Source organism: Phyllostomus hastatus, unplaced genomic scaffold (assembly GCF_019186645.2).
Source record: "Phyllostomus hastatus isolate PE091 unplaced genomic scaffold, TTU_PhHast_1.1 phas_scaffold_78, whole genome shotgun sequence".
NCBI classification, from domain to species: domain Eukaryota; kingdom Metazoa; phylum Chordata; class Mammalia; order Chiroptera; family Phyllostomidae; genus Phyllostomus; species Phyllostomus hastatus.
The window spans coordinates 45,247,526-45,261,932 of NW_025334041.1; the positions used below are offsets into that span (position 1 = coordinate 45,247,526).

Consider the following 14,407-nt stretch of genomic DNA (forward strand, 5'->3'; position numbering starts at 1 on the left):
TAGATTTCATATCATCTGAACTTGATTCTTGTAATAATATCATGATGCTGGTAGCTGCTTATAAAAATTAATACCAACACCAGGTATTCCAGAGAGCTTCTTTGTGGTGAAGCTGGTGTTCTGAGGGCCTCGGGGGCATTGGGTCAATAGGGAGCATAGAACAGAGTCCTGCTTCTTAGTTGTGAAGAAGTTATCTCATACCAGGGGAGCATATTTGCATTTCTGACCCCATCTACTCTTTAACTGTAGTCCAGGGGAGGGGCTTACAGTGATGATACACCTCTGAAGTTCTAAGTAGATAACTGCAATTGCTTGGCTGGGTGGTGAGAGAAAAAATGTCTGCTCATACATATGCTATACTAAGCATTGTTATGTCTACTACAGGGCAGTGTTAGCATCCTGCCTTCGTCTGAAGATAGTTAAGTTTTGAAGTTTCCATAGGAGGTGGCAATGCTTTGTCCGGCACAGGAGCCCACTAATGTAAACTGTCTTGGCAAGAGATTTGAAAGATATAAAGTGATTATTGACTTAAAATTTGTTTCTCAACCAGTTTATTAGTACCACCTGAGGTGCTTTAAAAAAGACCAATGCTCATGTCCCACTCCAGATCAATTTAAACACGTCATCTGTAGGGGTGGGCGTGGGCCTTGGTACATCAGCTGATGCTCTCAAAAGCTCCTGAGGGATTTGGTCAGATTGAGAAGCACCGCTGTAGAGAAAAAGCGGTCAGGGCAGAATGGCTCTAGGGAGGGTTTTTTGTTTATTTGGATCTCTCTCTCTGGCCTTACCCTATATTTATTCACTTTAGAAACCAGGTTATTCCATTCTCCTGGATTAATGTAGCCTGAGAAAATCAATGTTGAAGTAAAACATCAGCCTCATATATAGATTCAAGTGAGTCTGGACTTTTATTTTAAACTTCAACTTTGTCTTGTGGAGGCAGAGCCCAGCAAGTTGTCCAAAGCAGCAGAGCGCACAGTGGGGGCTTGTGTAGGACCGGGTTGCTCTTGGATTTGGGATTGATATGGATGCCATGCAAGCAGGTGCCTCAGTGAAACTAAGACAAGGGCCAACTCAAGACTGGAAAATTCAGCTCATGGCTATGATTGAAAGAAAACAAAGCTGGTAGTTTTCCTACCAATTAATTGTTTAAATTTGCTTTCAAAATGACTGAAATCAGCCAAGGGACTGATTTCATTTTCGATTTGGTAAACAGAATGAACATTTGAACCTATCTACCGAGAAGATTCGCCTCTCCTTGCCAACCACTTGGAGCCACCAGTCCGAACCCGTCGAGACATAAGCATTCCAGTTTTACAGGAACTAGATTGTTAGAGAAAAAGCAAGTCATCTCTCTGTGGAACAGTCAACCCGGCTAGGCGAGGGTGGTGCCAATCTTATTGTATGGGAGAAACCAAAGGGGATCTAACACCCTTTACTTGTTAGGTGCTGAGACTGGTCAGGAGGAATTTGAAACTGCAAATTCTTTGTTCTAGTTGTGAACATGTCATTAATGGAAGAATGCCTCAGGCATCTGTGGCTGAAACAGGTGTTTGTAATTGGGCCCATTAACTAGTAATACTCTGCAAATTAACCAATACAGACCATTTCCCTTTTCAGGATGTCATTCCATTTTATAAGGCAACCAGCTCTGGCAAAGGCATTGTTTCCCATTTATCTGGAGACTTTTGTTTGATCCAATTTAACTAACATTGTCAAATCCTTAAATCAATCTTTTGGTAATTGAGTTTTCTAAGGTACATCAAATTACATTCAGGGCTTTATTACTTCACATTGACTTGAGTTACAGATTGCATTTGCCAAAGAGTACAAGCTAAAGTCCCGAGGGCATCTCTTCAGGAACAATTCTTACTGAATTAAGGAGCATGCCATATCAAAGGAACTTCAAACCTTTCTAAAATGAACATGGGGTGCTATGAATCAGATACTCACAGGACGACCTCCACATGGTCCAAAGCCCACTGATCATGACCTGTTCCATTGTGGCGTGGTTGCCACCAGCGCAATAAAACTCCTTTCATCCGTGCCTCCCTAGGTGACAGAGAGATGGACAAAGAGGGTAAACAGTAGAAAACAGAGAACTTTCTGGGATATGACTTCCAGACTTCAAATATAATAGGCTAATCTAAATCAACAAAACTTGGAGTATGGAATTCAGATTTGCTTAGGTCATAGTACTCTCCTGAGCAGCATTAAATTTTATTGGCTACTCAAGGACTTGGGATACTTGTACATCTTGTTCCCTTATTCCCCTTGCTCCACTAGTACAAGGAAGAGCCACACTTTCAGCCAACAAACATGATGTGCCTCCTGTGTGGGCACTGTGCCATGTTATAAGCTAGGGGTACAAAAGTGACAAAAACTAAGCAAAAATGAAATAATTGTCTATCTTCACAAAATTTTACATAAGAGTACCCAGCAGAAAATTTAAAATGCTGTTTTCAATCCCCCCATCACCCTTGACATCATCACACTGTTGTCTGTGTCTATGGGTCACACATGTATGTTCTTTGGCTAATTTCTTCACTTTGTTTCATCCAGTGCCCCCTTCTGCCTCTCCTCTGACAGCTGTCAATCTGTTTCATAAGTTCATGCCTCTGTTTCTATTCTGTTCATCAGTTTATTTGTTCATTAGATTTCACATATAAGTGAAATCATATGGTATTTGTCTTTCTCTGACTGGCTTATTTCATTTAGCATAATAATCTCCTGGTCCTTCCATGCGGCCACAAAAGGAGACACCTGTAATAATATTAGCAATAAAAAATAAAGAAAAAATTTATTTTTACTCCCCCCCAAAAAATAAAAATAAGAAATGTTCATTTCTAAATGACTAGAAATACTGGTTAGGATATTTTGCCTGTTGTTCTCATAGAAAACAGTAACACGACTTTGGAGACCAGGGTTAGTCTTGGTTTTCTGTCACTACTTATGCTTGTAGTGTAGATCCAGTAACTTCACCAAACTTCTAGCTCAAACTCTGATTCTCAGGGATCTTGTGTGAGGTAACCCCTCTCTACTCAGGCCACTTACAGGGGGACATTGTAAGACACTCTCTGAGCCTGCATGAAGTCCTTGGGCTGGTGCTGCGCGATGACATGCCAGGTGATCCCGTTGTTGATGCTGTACTGCAGCAGCACAGCCTTGTCCACTGCGTGGGGGCCGCTCAGGTCGCTGTTGCAGCTGTCTGTCTGAGAAGTGCTCCCAATTTGCAACACAAACATGATTTTGCTGAAAAAACACATGGAGAATCATCTTTAAACAAGAGTCAGGAAGTATTAAAGGAGTTATACTTTCTAATTTAAAAATAATTCTTGTTCCTAAAGTCCATAATTCCCTAGTTCATAATATAGTAAAAACAGAAGCAATCAGTCTAATGACTAAATCACATTAGTAGTAAAATATGTTTATATTATATTTTACAGTATACATATGAAAAATAACACCCAAAAGGTTGGTTTTCTTTTTTTAATTTAATTTTAATTTTTGTTTTTAGAGAGAGGGGAAGACAGGGAGGAAGTGAGGGAGAGAAACGCTGATGTGAGAGAGAACATCGATGAATTGCCAGGCAAGTGTCCCAACCAGGAACTGAACCAGTGACCTTTTGCTTTGCATGATAATACTGCCCCAACTGAACCAAATCAGCTGGGGTTCAAAGGCTAGTTATCTACACAAAGAAAACAATTTTGACTTTAAAGGTCTGTCCTCTTTTTCATGATGTTAGAAACCTTGTTTGAGTATTTCATCTGAAACACCTTCTATTCTCTGAAAAGTATTATGGGCCAAAGGGCAGCAGAGGATATGAGAGAAGGAGGAGTAAAACCACAATATTTATGCTCCATAGTTTTTTACAGATACGATAGCTCCAAGGTGGATAGCATCTACACAGGTGCTCCAACGGATAAGTCATCATGCCTATTTTCGGAAAGGGTGCCTGGAGAGCAGAGTAGAGGGAACACTGAGTTGGATGTGCAGGCTCTGGGCCATACCTGTTCTTTTTTGTTGTGTCCCTTTGATTTTCACAGGTATTTTTGCCCATAGAAGACACAGTTTTAAACATAGGAGACCTAGCCTCAGTGATGAATAGAGTAATCCCATTTAGGGTAGGTGGTCAAATAAAGCACTGGACTTAAAATTTGTAAGTGCACAAATTAATTTAAAACAAAGTTGCTTATACAAGATGATGTGTAGTGTTAACTAAGCAGATAGTGTAGCTCTATATGGGACCAAGGAGAATGTCAAGTTGACTCTAAGTATGTCTTTTTTGGTAGGAAAAAATGGTATGGAGGGACACATCTTTGGGCATCTCCATGGTTACCATATAAAAATTAATTTTACTATATTTTAATTGCTTATCATATTGAAGGCCTCTAAACCTGCCTTTCTGCCTCTGAAAATATATTACTAATATTTTCCCAAGTGAAAACTCTCAAGAAAACATCTACATTTTTATTAACCAAATAGCTAATTCTCAAATATATTCATAGCTACTGAACACTTTTCAGCATTCAGGTAATATTCTAACCCAGTACTTTGCAATCTTCAAAGAACCTTGGAATCTCTTCTTGAATTCTATAGACAAAAAGCTGTGTGTTGCAGTGGCTGAGTGGCTGAGCTGGGAAGGGCAGGGAGGGGCAGGTAGGAAATCCAGCCTTCCTGGGGTCTCTTTTTCTTTGTCACTTTCCTAGTTGATTTACAGTCTCTGTCCACTATATTCTGCATTAATATGCAGCTCCTACAACATGTGAATTTTTCAGCTTCTCATCCATCATCCATGTTCTACTTCAATCCATTGTAACTACATATGCTGGATATAGATACATGTTTGTGTGACTGCAAATCTACCTCTCACATACATTTACATTTATATGCTTGCAAATGGTCAATATTAAATTATCTATATAGATTATCCATAGCCAACTTGTTATTTTACTTATTTTTCAACTTTATTGGGCTATAATTAACATAAAACATTGTGTAAGTTTAAGGTGTACAATGGGTTGATTTGACATACCTATCAACTTTTTATATTTGGTCATTTCTCTACGCTTATGCCTATGTCACCACTACTCAGTATATATGAAGAAATATAAGGTTATGCTGTAATAAATGGAAGCAAAGCATAATTCTGGGTTGTGAAAATATACTGCTTCCTCATACCAAATTCAAATGATGCTTAGGTTTCCACTGCTCAGTGATGCCTGTGCATTATTAGTTCATGGTCGCATCTGACAGAGAGTGTATGTCTGAATTATGCCACAGGAGTTGTGTTACCTTGCTCGAGTGAGATCCAGAGGTTTGGTGGCAGCCTGCCTTATCTGACAGCCATTGAAATAGAGTGAGTCTCCGTGAGCATAGGGTGCCAGCTGCCCACAGCCACTTCCTATCATTCCGCCTTGGATGGTCTCCCAGTTTGCCTCAGTGACTCTTGCTGACTCAAAATTATCCTTAATAAAACTGGGGAGATCGTGACTAAAAATGGAGCAATCATCACCTAGAGGGAAGGAAATAACCACACAGATTAGCTGCAATGAGCAGAATCATCCAGCAGAATGATTAAACACAAGTATTCAATTTCAGATTTAATCCACTGTTGTAACTGCAAGAATGACAAAATACCAAACAGGTATAAACTCCCTGAAGTAAATGTTTTTCTTTATTTTAGCAATTATTGGCTAACATTGTTGAAATAAATCCCATCATCTCTGAGCCAGTGTTTACTAAAAAATGTAGTTGCAAAATACTTGCTCATGTAAATTTGTTACTGAAATACTACAGCATCTGGCTGGGACTGCATGTTTACCAATGATAGGTCTCAGTAGGGAGCTCTCACCCTGGCATGAGAAGCCAACCTAACATCTTTTCCCCTAGCATAATTTTATAGCAGAAAATAAGAAAAATCCTGTTCTTGTTCTTTTAGCTCTATATTCAAGGATTGAGAGCAGAATCTGTATTTTGTTCCTTACTGGACTCTAGCACCTAGCACAATACTCAGTACATATGATATTCAGTAATGAAGCTGGGATAAATAAATGCATAACGAATGAACTGGAAGCATCTCTCAGAGACCACTGAGCTGAAATACTAGCATTTAACTAAGATGCTACATTAGCAAATGTGTGTGTGCTTGTGTTTCCCCTTGATTTATTTGAATAGCCAACTTTCCCAAATGTCCACAATAGTTTAAAATCAAAAGGTTATAGAGGTCTGCCGCATCAGGGAGAGGGAAAATTCCAGACATCTAGGACTCCTTGTGAGACATCTGATTTGTTCATTTGCCTAAAGATCAAATTCTCCAGCTGATACACAGACAGACCCAGCCAGTCTCAGCAGTAATGAGACCAGGGGAAAAAGATGACCATTAGCTAATTTCTAAGATCAGAGATATGCAGCAGTCTACATTAATCAGACTCATTTCATTTGCAGAAAAGGAAGTAGCATCAACCAAGAAATCTAACCAGATTCTGCCTCAGAACACAAATCTAAGGATTCTTTCATTGTATACTTGGGAAGTTGCATACTCTTGTCCCCTCTGGATAAGTCACAGAACTGTGAGCGACAGTGAGGCTGACTGGAAAGCACCAATCTTCATTCTGACACTTACTCTCTGTGATCTTAGGCAAACCACTTAACCTCCCTGTCTCAGTTTTTTTTTACCTGTAAAGTGGAAATAATTATATTAGCTAATTTATGGGAATACCATAAACAGTAAATGACTCTACTGAATGATTGGTAGATACTGTGTAAATAATAAAGCGAGAGACAATGTAAGAATTCATTCAAAAGAGATTTGTTGAGCAATGCTATATGCCAAGAAGTAGGCTCTAAGAATATGACAGTCTGAGAATACAATGGTAATTATGTAAAGTGAACTTTGTACCAATAGAGGCAGAAACCTGTTAGAAACATTGCATGAGAGGAACGCAGGGCTACAGGCCTCCTAACAGGCTGACAGAACAATTTCCTATGATGTCAGGAGTTGAGTAGATTCTCTGTCCTAAGTATACACATCTCCTAGAAACCCAAGCACTAAAAACTTTCTTCTTTTTCTTTTCTTTTCTTTTCTTTTTTTTTTGAGTCATGAAGGGTTTTTTTGGTGAGTGAGTAACTAGGGAAAAGGAACATCTTGAGTAGTCAGCTACATCTTGGGATGGCAGTGGCAGTTGCTGTTGGGAGAGTCTCTGGGAGAGAAGGAAGGTTGGCAGCTAGGTCAGGAAGGAGAGAGGCCCAGAAGTGGAAGTGTGGGGGGCAGGGGTGAGGGCAGGGAGTTATATGGAAGATGGGGAATGTGAGATACTATAGAATTCCTGAGTAGATAAAATCTGCATTAAATACCTCAAAAATACCTCAAGGAACATGGCATTAAATTGTCCTTGAAAATTCATCCCCAAAGTAAATAACTTTGTGATCAAAGAGTATGTCATCTACCCCAAATCCCCCAGGCTGGGGTTTCTCTCCATTGCCTTGTGGCTTTTGCATTCACATTGAGATAAGGAGAACCTCATGCTCTCCTGTATTAGAAAAGGCAGTCTGGGATCCAGACCTTGGAAACTCTCATCACAGATGCAGATGGCGCCGGTGGTACAGTATCCATGCCCGCTGCAGAGCTTGGGGCACGCCTCTCCGATGTACACATGGTCAATCGCCCAGCTTTGCTTCTCAGTTTCTTCCCCCTTCTGGATCCAGCGGAACTGTGTTGCACTGAAAGTCCCACAGAGAGCAAGAGAGATTCAGTAGGTTATTTCCCATGGCTGTGTCCAGCCTCTAGCTCTGGGAATGGGGACTATTTCTGGGAAAAGGGCTTCCCAAACTTCTACTTCAAGCACTGACTGGTGGAGGAGAATGAATGTGTACTTCTCAGACTTGGGGAGTACACCCCAAAATGCTATTCTGGAAGCTTGTTCCTTCCCTGAAAATTTTATGTGATTTCCTATGCTGTTCTGTAATTAATCTGTGCCCATTTTTCCTACAGAGATACATCATTTTCTAAATCTTTGACTAAAATGAATGCTGTTCTAGGAAGACTGCACTCCATTATGTTTACCCTGCATCTTTTCATAACCCAACTGATGCTGCACACCCCGTAGGGCATTTGTGTCTGTCATGAGTGCAGCCCTTGGGATCACAGAACACTGGGGCAGATATGGTGCCAGCTCCAGGTCTTTGGGGATCTGTGATTTGGGGCTTGTGATTGAGTTCGGCATGTGCTATGGTATTTGGTCAGAAGAAGATTTGAGATCTGAGTCATTTACAAACGTGACTCTATTTCTTCCTATTTCTTCTGGGGACATGATGAGAGGAAGAACAGAAGAGGGGACAGGGTACTAGGGCTGCAACTAAAACTCCAGCCTCATTTTATCAATTGTTCTCAGGTCACTGTATGAGCTCTGTAGAGACTGCCAGAAAATTCTGCAAAGTTTACCTTAGTGTGCAGCCTACCTGGAGGAGACATGATCAGGCAACTGAATGGTGATTCTCTTCCAGCTTGAGCTGTTGACAGCATTGTAGATGGTGGCTTCATGGAACTGGAAGGGGGAACAGCCAATGCTGTTTGAAGAGGAGGGGAGGCATTGGCTCTGAACAAGCTGCCAGGAATCAGACCTGCAGAAACCAAAGAGGTTGCACTAGACAACTCTTAAGATAAATATATGACCTGTCTAATGTGAACATAAGGCTTTGGGTTTGTGTTAAATAAAGATATTTTAATGTGACTTTCTTATTTCCTATATATATTTATAACTACAGACAATAAAAAGAAAACTTGAAAATAATTTCACACAGATATATTCTGACTCTTTACAAGTAAATGAATATATTCACAGGTAATAGAATAAAGTAATAGCATCCATGGTGCTGCATTCTAATGGCTTTCTCCTATAGATGCTATTAACAGAAACATGCCTGGGGTCAACAGACAGAATTCTCTGTCTTACCAAACTTAACTCACTATAATTCACTTCTAAAAGTAGTGGTGGTAGATAGGCCTATCAACACCATGAGAAGGTAATTGCACTGTGTCAGGCTTTCTTTGACATAGCTATTATGCTTTTGGAGATGTGACCCTGGCTGAAGCATATTCAGATCTTTCATTGACTTAAATTTTTGTTAAGATTGGTTGAAAATGAGTAAGATGAATAGAGGAGAGTTCTACTTTGATGAAAAAGTATAGTGTCTTACTTATTTTAAAATGCAAAGTTTGTATGAAAATAAATTTTTCTTGGTTTAAAGAAAAAAACCGAAAATAAGACTTGTAGATTTTATGTGAATGAAATTTGTACATGTGAAATACACATGAACTGACTTTTTAAATGTCCTCACCTGAGGATATTTTCTATTTTTAATTCTAGAGAAGGGTAGAGAGAGAGAGAGAAACATCGATGTGAGAAAGAAACATCGATTGGCTGCCTTCCGTACGTGCCTGGTCCAGGAACTGAACTTGGAACCTTTCGGTGTATGGGCAACCCTACACCCAAGTGAGTCACCCAGCCAGGGATGAACTGATACTTTTAATACAAAATATTATTCTTTTGTAAACAGTTGCCTTAAGTCCTGGCTGGCATAGCTCAGTGGATTGAGCGCGGGCTGTGAACCAAAGTGTCGCAGGTTTGATTCCCAGTCAGGGTACATGCATGGGTTGTAGGTCATGACCCCCAGCAACCGCACATTGATGTTTCTCTCTCTCTTTCTTTCTCCCTCCCTTCCCTCTCTAGAAATAAATAAATAAAATCTTAAAATACACACACACACACACACAAACACACAGTTGCCTTAAAAGTAGATAACCATTTGAAGTGTGTATTCAACTTTGGAGGAAATATAAAATTTTTTTCACAAACCTTGCATCCTTAGTGTACTCCAGCAGTACGGAATGAGGGTCACCACAAGCCGTAGCTTCACAGCCCACTACAATCTAAAACAAACATAAACAATCAGTACATATCAGGCAGATTAAATAATGTCTATCATTAATTAGAAATCCCATCTGTCTTCATCATGACTCTGATCAATAGTAAAAAATATTCATAGAAGCATTTTCAAAGAGGCCTCCCAGACACCATTCTTTTGATTTCAGCTAAAGATGGGTAATCATGCATGAAGGTGAGAATTAAGGTTAAAAAAGTACTATTCCTATTTACTTATTTAGTATAACACATTAATCATAAATTTGGAGAATATAAATTAGCCAAAAGGAAAATAACATTTGGAGAATTAATGGAAAGAAACTCAAAGTATTACAGATTTGAAACATTTTCATTGATACCCTAATCCTTGATGCTACTATTTTTATTTGTAATTAAAAATAGCAATTTTTAATGACAATATTTATTCTTTGGATTTTTTCATTTCCAAATGAATGAAAGCTTTCCATATTATATGTGATTAATTATTTGAATAATCAATAATGCACAAGTACTATAAAAATTTGGTGATTCAAATTCAAGTCCTAATCATCTACTTCATCAACAAGTCCTATTTCAGAGTTGATACTGGAGAAGGTGAGTGATAAAAATTCCAGGCCATACACTCATGAATAAAACAACTTTGCCTTCAGAGAGAGAATATGAAGTGTATTCTAATAATGGAAGTAGAAATCATAAAAAATTACAAATAGAATGCTATGCTTTTCATAAGAAGAGATTGTATTTAAGAAATCATAATTATGTGACACAATAGAGGTTCTAACTGTTGGTAAAATGGTAATCATACTACAGTATATAAATGTATCAAGTATGTGAATCTATTAATGTAACTTTACATATTATATGTCAAATATATTTTAATTTAGAAATTCATCAAGTAGGGTACATGTGAACTGCTTCTGAAGCATGGGAAGAGTGAGAAAGGTAGAGGCAGGAGAAAAACATTTAAGTAGGAGAAGGACTGAGTTTGGTAAACTATGAGGTGTAATCTAGGGTGTTTGGCCTTCATTTGGTAGGCAATGAGGAGTCATTAAAGACTATGAGCAGTGGAATGATGTGTTCAAAGCTGTGCTTTCTGAAGACAAACCTGACTGTGCTGTTGAAGACAGGTGGGAGAGGAGGAGAGGAGGTAGAAAGGCTAGTTAATGGACTATTGATTTTTAGGGCCAGAATGGAGGTGGTAACAGTGCAAACAGAGAAGATGGCATGGGTACCAGGAACACTAAAAATTCAAGTTAAAAGGATGCAGTGAATGATTAGATGTGAAAAGTGAAAAACCAAAGACTACTTAACATTTAAAGCTGGTAAATATGTGAAAGGTAGTGCCATTAATAGAAATGGGAAAATTGGAAAGAGGAGTTGGTATGGGGAGGGAAGATATAAAGTTTACTGTCAGACATGTTGAGTTGAGACATCAATAAGACAAAGGTGTGGAATATACATAGGCTGTTAAAATACTAAATTAATTGTGTTGACTGAGTCAAAGTTGGCTATGACAATTTGACAGATGGTCTTAAAGATATGATACCTGAAGCCAGGGATGAATGTCTATGGTGGGAGAAGAAAGTTGAGGAAAAGTACTGAGAAATCTGACATTTAGAGGCTTGAAGGAAGAGAAGGAGCTAAAAAGGAGATAGAAGTAGATGCAGAGAAGTTAAGAGGAGAACTGGCAAGAACCCAGAAGCCAAAGGGAAAGAGAATGTCATGGGTTGGAGAGGGCAAAGACAACGGTACCAAATGGTTCAGAGAGAAAAGGAAAGGTGAGGAATGAATGAAAGTTGTTGGATATAATAGTATTTAGGTCTACAGTGACTTTAAAAATGTGATTTTAGTGATACTTTATTAAATTTCTGGGGACAGACTTTTTAAAACATATTGATTTGCTTAGAGAAGAAAATGTCAGTCTCTTTAGTTTAAGATTAATAGAGGCAGAAAAAGAGGAGGTCCCAATCAACTTAATCAAATATGATGACTTGGATCTGGGCCACAGCATGGATGCAGTGAGGAGAGCCTTCACTCTTAAAGGATGTGGCTTAGAATGATGGATGGTAGAACACTGGGTGTGATATATGACCTTGAACATCTCTTATGCCACTAGGTTAAAGATGGGGACTTTAACCTGAGAAACTGGTATTATTTGGGGAGCTTGCTCACCCTTCAGTCTCTGAAGGAGAATTTAACAGAGCTGAATAAAAAGAGTGAATACTGTTTCTCCAACAGATCTGAAGAGTTTTTCCATCTTAAAAAACTGGAACTGTGTACCCATTAAACAACAAGAATTCATTTCTCCTACCAACTGTCAATACATTTTTAGTCCTTCTATTAAGGATTCCTTCTATTAACCATCACTGTAGCACATCTTTTTAAATAAGGGCATTAGAACAGCTGATGTTTGTCTTTAAAATGATCTAGTAATAAAGTGCATTTCTGTAACACCCTTTCTTTTAGTGTGTTTTGCAGCGATAAAGACATCAATTGATATTGCCTTATCTTTCTCTCTATCTTACTATTAATTACCTACTAAGTCTTCATTTGCATCCATCTATATGAATACATATTCACTTAAAAGACTTGAGAGTACTTTTAAAATCTTTGAGGATCTGGGAGTTCCAACTGGCTTAATATACAGGTTTGTGTTTGGAAGTCAGAGACAAAGGAAAATGAAAAGATATAATAAAAATGGATAAAAAAGAAGCTAAGTGGCTGGATATATGAAATAGGCATAGAATAACAGAAAGGGGGGTAGATAGACAGACAGAGAGACAGAGACATGCAGAGGCACCTATTTGAGCTTTTGATTTCCAAGCTTTGAGAAAGTGAACTCCAGATTACATATCAGAGCCATAAAAATAGTTACATTTCTTGCTATGTCCCAATATACTTATATTTTATTATGTTCAAATAATCCTATCTGATAAAGGCCTTTGTGAAAGGTTATTTCTTTTACTCATAAGATAGTCTCTTTTAATAAATGAAATCAATCATTTCCTTATTCTTGAACAAATAAACATTCTTTCCCACCCTCTCCCCCAAACAATGCCATCCTCTGTTTGGAAGAGCCACTTCTCCTTACCTTAAACTGCATCATATACCCGGGCTGTATAATGAGTTCTCTGGAGGAAAGCACATTGTGGGTTTTGTCTTTCTTTTTATTTGGCCAGTAGAGGTGAAAGGATGGATTGCCACAGAATCCTGCTGTCCTTACTGCATTAGGGTAAAAACTCCAGTTTTCTTCATGGGAAGTGCCTTCTGTTAAGGTAAATTGGAAATAATATGGTATGCTATTCTTTTGAACTCACTGGCTTATGGCTGAATTACTTGAATGCCTATGCTCTACCTTTTTGCTTACCCTTTAGGATTTATTTTTATTTTATTTAATTGGTATAAATATGAATCCAAGATAAGAAAATAAAATCTAGAAAAGATTATTAAGTGCTAGTACTATAATTATTCTCCAACATTTAAAATATAATTGCTAGTCTGTATAATTTTCACCATTGCAAAATTATTCTTGGTATGCTCTTAAAACCAATGCAGTGTACATCATTGCAGTATAGAAATTCCTAAAGAAAGTAAAATTATTTGGGGGTATTGAGATTTTAAATTATGTTTAGAGCTAGACATTTTTGTCTTTAACAGGGTTTATTAAATTCTCAGTTGACATTTCAACAACCTGTCAACCTTGAAGATTTATAAACCACTGGGCAAAACAATAGGTAAGATTTGTTGAGCATTCAGTATATGCTAGGTACTCTTCTAAAGTCTTTTCATGTAGTAATCCATCCAAAGACCTTAAGAGACAAATGGCTCACAGCAAAGACTGTTCAATGTCTTATTTCTTACCATCATCAAAAGTGTCCACCAGTTGACTGGGATTGATTTCTGCTCCACCAATCAAAATGTTGTCTAGTGCCCACTGAGCGCGTTCCACCCCAGAGACCACAAGTCCATTGCTGATCACAAAAGGCTGCCACCAACGAAGTCGAGTTGTATTGGTGAGGGCATCCTCGGGAAGAAGTATGTAGTCGTGTCTAACAGAAATGTATTTCTGATAATCCATCTCATGGAGCAAAGTCCAAGTAATTCCTATAATAACAAACCAACAGACTAACATATCTGGGGAAAAAAATCCAACAGCTGCTGCAAGCTCCCTTCTGCCCCCAAATCTTCAACAAGATAATGAGAACTGATTTCACTGAGTTTATTATTTTTATTATTATTTTATTTATAAGTATATGTTATTGATTATGTTATTACAGTTGTCTCAGTTTTTCCCCTTTTGCCCCCCTCCACCCTGCATACCCCTTCCCTCCAGCTATTGCCCCCTTAGGTCATGTCCATGGATCATGCATACAAGTTCTTTGGCTTCTCCATTTCCTATATTATTCTTAACATCCCCCTATTTTGTACCTACCATGTATGCTTCTTATTCCCTGTACCTTTTCCCCCACTACCTCCTTCCTCTC

The 14,407-nt window shown here is 38.4% G+C and overlaps 1 protein-coding gene across 2 annotated transcripts in view; it reads right to left on the reverse strand.

Annotated features, from left to right (window-relative positions):
• Positions 1-14,407, reverse strand: part of RELN (reelin) — a 561,035-nt gene that overhangs the window by 7,849 nt on the left and 538,779 nt on the right. For both annotated transcript variants that reach the window (XM_045827532.1, XM_045827531.1), the window contains exons 56-63: positions 13,785-14,027; positions 13,015-13,190; positions 9,858-9,931; positions 8,461-8,622; positions 7,565-7,722; positions 5,296-5,515; positions 3,055-3,252; positions 1,954-2,052 (exon numbers count right to left, since the gene is read on the reverse strand). In XM_045827532.1, coding sequence (XP_045683488.1) covers positions 1,954-2,052; positions 3,055-3,252; positions 5,296-5,515; positions 7,565-7,722; positions 8,461-8,622; positions 9,858-9,931; positions 13,015-13,190; positions 13,785-14,027 — 1,330 coding nt within the window. The remainder of the gene's footprint in view (positions 1-1,953; positions 2,053-3,054; positions 3,253-5,295; positions 5,516-7,564; positions 7,723-8,460; positions 8,623-9,857; positions 9,932-13,014; positions 13,191-13,784; positions 14,028-14,407) is intronic.